Below are 4,150 nucleotides of genomic sequence, written 5' to 3' on the forward strand. Positions count from 1 at the left end.
TTTTGCTTGAGGATTCAACTTTTTTGTTTGAAAATTTTGGTTGCATCACTTCGTTAAGAAATAATTTTTGTTGAAGATTCACATTTTTTTTAGTTGAATATTAATCTCTTTGGTCAAAATTTTAACTATTCTGTTAAAAACTCATTCTTTTTTAATTAAAGATTTAACTGCGTGGGTAAAAGTTGAACTACTTTGTTGAAAATTATTTTTTTTTTTTTGTGAAAACTCATATTTTCTGGTTGAAAATTTAATTTTTATGCAGAAAATTTGTCTTTTTCCTCAAAGGTTCAAAAATGTATACTTTTTTCTTTCGTGACTGAAAAATATTTATTTGTTGAAAATTCGTATTTTTGATATTAAAATTAATTTTTTAAATGAAATTTCGCCTTTTTTGGTTGAGTTATTAACTATCAAACTTTTTTGCTGCGAATTAATCTTTTTAGATTGAAAATTAAATTATTTTGTTAAAATCTCAAGTATTTTTAAAAAATGACTTCTTTAATAGCAGAAAATTATTTTTTTTCAAAACAAATAAAGTTGAAAATTTAACATTTTTATCTGAAATGTTGTTTTATTCCGTTTATAAAAGATCACATGTTAAAAATATTACAAAATTATAATCCTGGCATTTGAATGTTAATGTTTAGCGAACATGAAAAATTGGTCAAAGAAAAATCAGGGAATTAAAAAATAATCATAATAAAGCTTATGATCTGTTAGGTAATTTAAGTGCGACCCCTAATTTGATTAGCATTTGGTCATTTTAGGCCTAAAGATTTGAGGAACTATACGAGTAAATTGCGCATTGTAGGATAATATTTTTTAAACATATCAAGAAAAAAACTTGTGCCAAGTTTTTAAAAATATTGGTCAATATACGCTTTAAAAGCATTCTTAAAAAGAGTAATATTAATGACAATAGAATTCGTCAATAAACTGACTGTGAAGTAATATCAAAAATATATATAAACTACAAAATACATAATTATAAGTTCACCAACTTAAACTTTCACAGAAAGTTATTTTCAATATCAACATCAATTCTAAACTATATTTTCAAATCAATTTATCTTAGGTACTGCGTTTTCAACATTTATAAATCATTTTGCGTTCTGTCAATTTAACGCTTTCAGGATTGCTTTTTATGCTAAATATTTTATACAGATTAAACTTAACAATTATAAGTGGTCCCTTAAAAACAAAGAATTATCTTTTTTAAAAAAGCTTAATAAAGATTTCATTCTTTCCTTATATAAATTTCCATAAAATAAATTCTGTAAATGCTGATACAGATAAAGCTTTTTCGTATCACGATAGTCGATAATTAAATATTCTCATTTTAAAATACTTCAGATCTTTAAAAAAAAGCTTGAATATATAAATATATATAAACTATGTCAAGTGCCGTGCCTATATTGTGCTTTTATATAATAAAATAGGACTAAAATCCTATAAAAAAAATCCTTTAGGCCTCTTTTTCTAATAATTTTGTAAATAAACTGAAAAATGTTCAACGATCTAATATATCTTTGATTACAGTGAAAATTTCTAACTACCCTGTGCCCAAGCTCAAATTCTCAATTGCGCCTAAATTTAATTTAAAATCCGGGCTCCATTCTGACGGAGAGAACGCTGCTCAGCATATCCCGAATCTCCGCCATTCCTTTTTTACTCTTAACTACCATTTTCTCTAGTTTTTTATTCTTTTGTATAATTTTTTCCATTTTTCTCCAACATCGTTCACTGCTGTCGTGATAGCAGCAACCCGTGTGATTCTCGTCATGTTTACAAATCTGCCCGAGTTTATCACTTTGACAACAGAGATCACGATTTTCCGAGCAACATTGATTGTCTTCTATTTCTTCTTCACCAACCTCACCAACAGCTGAAGTTCTAGATGTCTCATCAGTTTCTGATTGCCGATCTTCATCCAATTCTATGTTCAGAGTCTCTTCCATTTCCGAGACTTTCTCACACACTCTATCTCGAATATTTGTGACCAATTGTAAAGGGGTCGGTCGATTATCAGTTCTTAATAAGTGATTTTCTCCATTTAAAAATTCAGCTCTAGAAGCCTCTGAAGATTGATCATTTTCTGCCGTATCATTCGAATCGAAAGATTCCTCAAAAGCTTCAAATTGTTCGCTTCTGATTTTAGCCTGTCTTCTGAAACTTCGTCTCCTGCTAAATATCAGAGTTTCACCACTTCCATCCGACTGGGTCGCGCTATCGCTGAATCTTCTGCCTTCAGATGCGAAAGGTCTTTGGAATGTTTCTGAAAAACCTTCGCTCGATCGACGAGAGAGGTTGGGTAAATTATGATGATCTAGAGATCCTCCCCATTGCGATTTTCTATCCATACTTTCTATCAATTCCTTATGTTCCTTAATAATTTGATTTTTCAATGAGTCACTTGAACTATAAACATTTCCTGTATGATATGGTTTTACGCTAGAACTGCAATCTTGATTTGAGTGCACACTATCGTCAATCGACAACTGCGTGTGGAGGTTTCTAAACCTTTTGTTAATAGTTTGATTATTTATCAATATCGAGTCCTTGGAGTCATTATAAGTTGGTCCCACTTTCATCACGTCCGTTGGGCTTAAGTTGGCTTCATTTATACTGGAAGTCGATGAATCGATGTCGGTCGAGTTGGAGTCACGTTTCTGGGATGAATCAATTTCTATTAAATCTCCATCGCATCCAAAGGCGAAGGATTTTTGTCCTGAAATAACAGATTTAATTTACAAAGGAGTAAAACTTCGTAATTCAGTGGTTGATTTATCAGTAAACTATTTTGTGCCAATTTTTTTATTAACAGACTTTACACTTTATCCCCTATTCCCCTTTTTTCTATACATTTTTATTCATCTTTTTCTCCTGTTTTCAAAAACGTTCCCCCTTTTCTTGTTAAAAATTCGACTGTTTGAGTAGAAACTTAAGTATTTTGTTGAAAATTTACCTATTTTATAGTTTTTTTTTGTTGATAAATTCAACTGTTTCTTTGTTTAAAATTAAAATCTTCGACTGAAATATCAATTCTTACAGTTTTCGTTGAGAAGGCACCTTTTTTGGTTAAAAATTCAAATACTCGGGTAAAAATTAAACTACTTTATCAAAAACTAATTTTTTTGTTCTTTTTGGTAGGAATCTAATCTTCTTGATTGAAATTTCATGTTTTTGGTTAATAATGCAACTGTTTTATTGAAAGAAATTTTTTTAAATTAAAAATGTAAGTATTCCATTTTTTTTTTAAATTTCTATTTTTTGGTAGAAAATTAATCATACTGTTGGAAATTTATTATTTTTTGGTTAAAAGAAAGAGGTAAAAATGCTACTTTTTGGTAGAAAATTAATCTTTAGGTTGAAATATCAACTCATGCTTTATTGAGAATTTCGTGTTTTTTTGGTTACTATTAATTTTCTTAGATGAAATCTTATCTTTTTTCAGTTGAAAATTGCATCATATTTTTGGCAGAAAATTCAACTGGTTTGGTAAAAGTAAAACTACTTGTCAAAATTTTTTTTTTTTTTTGTATTTCTGGATAGAAAAATAATCTTCTTAGTTGAAATTTCATATTTGTTGGTTAAAGATGCAACCTTCTGATCGAAAATTAATATTTTAAGTCAAAATGTAACTATTCCTTTTTTTGTTTAAAATTGACTTTGTTTAGTTGAAAATTATATATTTTCTTAAAAACCCATCTTTCCTTGGTGGAAAATTCAGCTCGCGTTAAAAACGTAACTATTTTCTTGAAAAGTCGTATATCTGGATGAATTCAACTATTTTTTATTCAACATTAAAATCTTTGGTTGAAATATCAACTGTTACAGTTTTTATTGAAAAGTCAACTTTTTTGGTTAAAAATTCAAATACTTGGGTAAAAGTTAAAGTACTTTGTCAAAACCTAATTTCTTTGGTCTTTTTGGTAAGACTAATCTTAGTTGAAAATGCATGTCTTTTATTAAAAATTCGTATTCTTTGATAGAAAATTAATCATCCTATTTTAAATCTATTTATTTTTAGTTAAGATGCTACTTTTTGGTGAAAAATGAATCTTTTTAGGGGCATGAAATATCAAATCATGTTTCGTTGAAAACTCATATTTCTTTATTGAAAATTCAATTACATAATTATTGAGAGTTG

General features: G+C 28.2%; 1 protein-coding gene across 1 annotated transcript in view; it reads right to left on the reverse strand.

Annotated features, from left to right (window-relative positions):
- Positions 1-338: 338 nt before the first annotated feature.
- LOC117168135 overlaps positions 339-4,150 on the reverse strand; it is an 18,521-nt gene continuing 14,709 nt past the window's right edge. The window contains exon 5 of the mRNA XM_033353553.1: positions 339-2,728. Within this exon, the coding sequence (XP_033209444.1) occupies positions 1,599-2,728 (1,130 nt within the window). The 3' untranslated portion in view covers positions 339-1,598. The remainder of the gene's footprint in view (positions 2,729-4,150) is intronic.

Source organism: Belonocnema kinseyi, chromosome 2, assembly GCF_010883055.1.
Source record: "Belonocnema kinseyi isolate 2016_QV_RU_SX_M_011 chromosome 2, B_treatae_v1, whole genome shotgun sequence".
NCBI lineage: Eukaryota > Metazoa > Arthropoda > Insecta > Hymenoptera > Cynipidae > Belonocnema > Belonocnema kinseyi.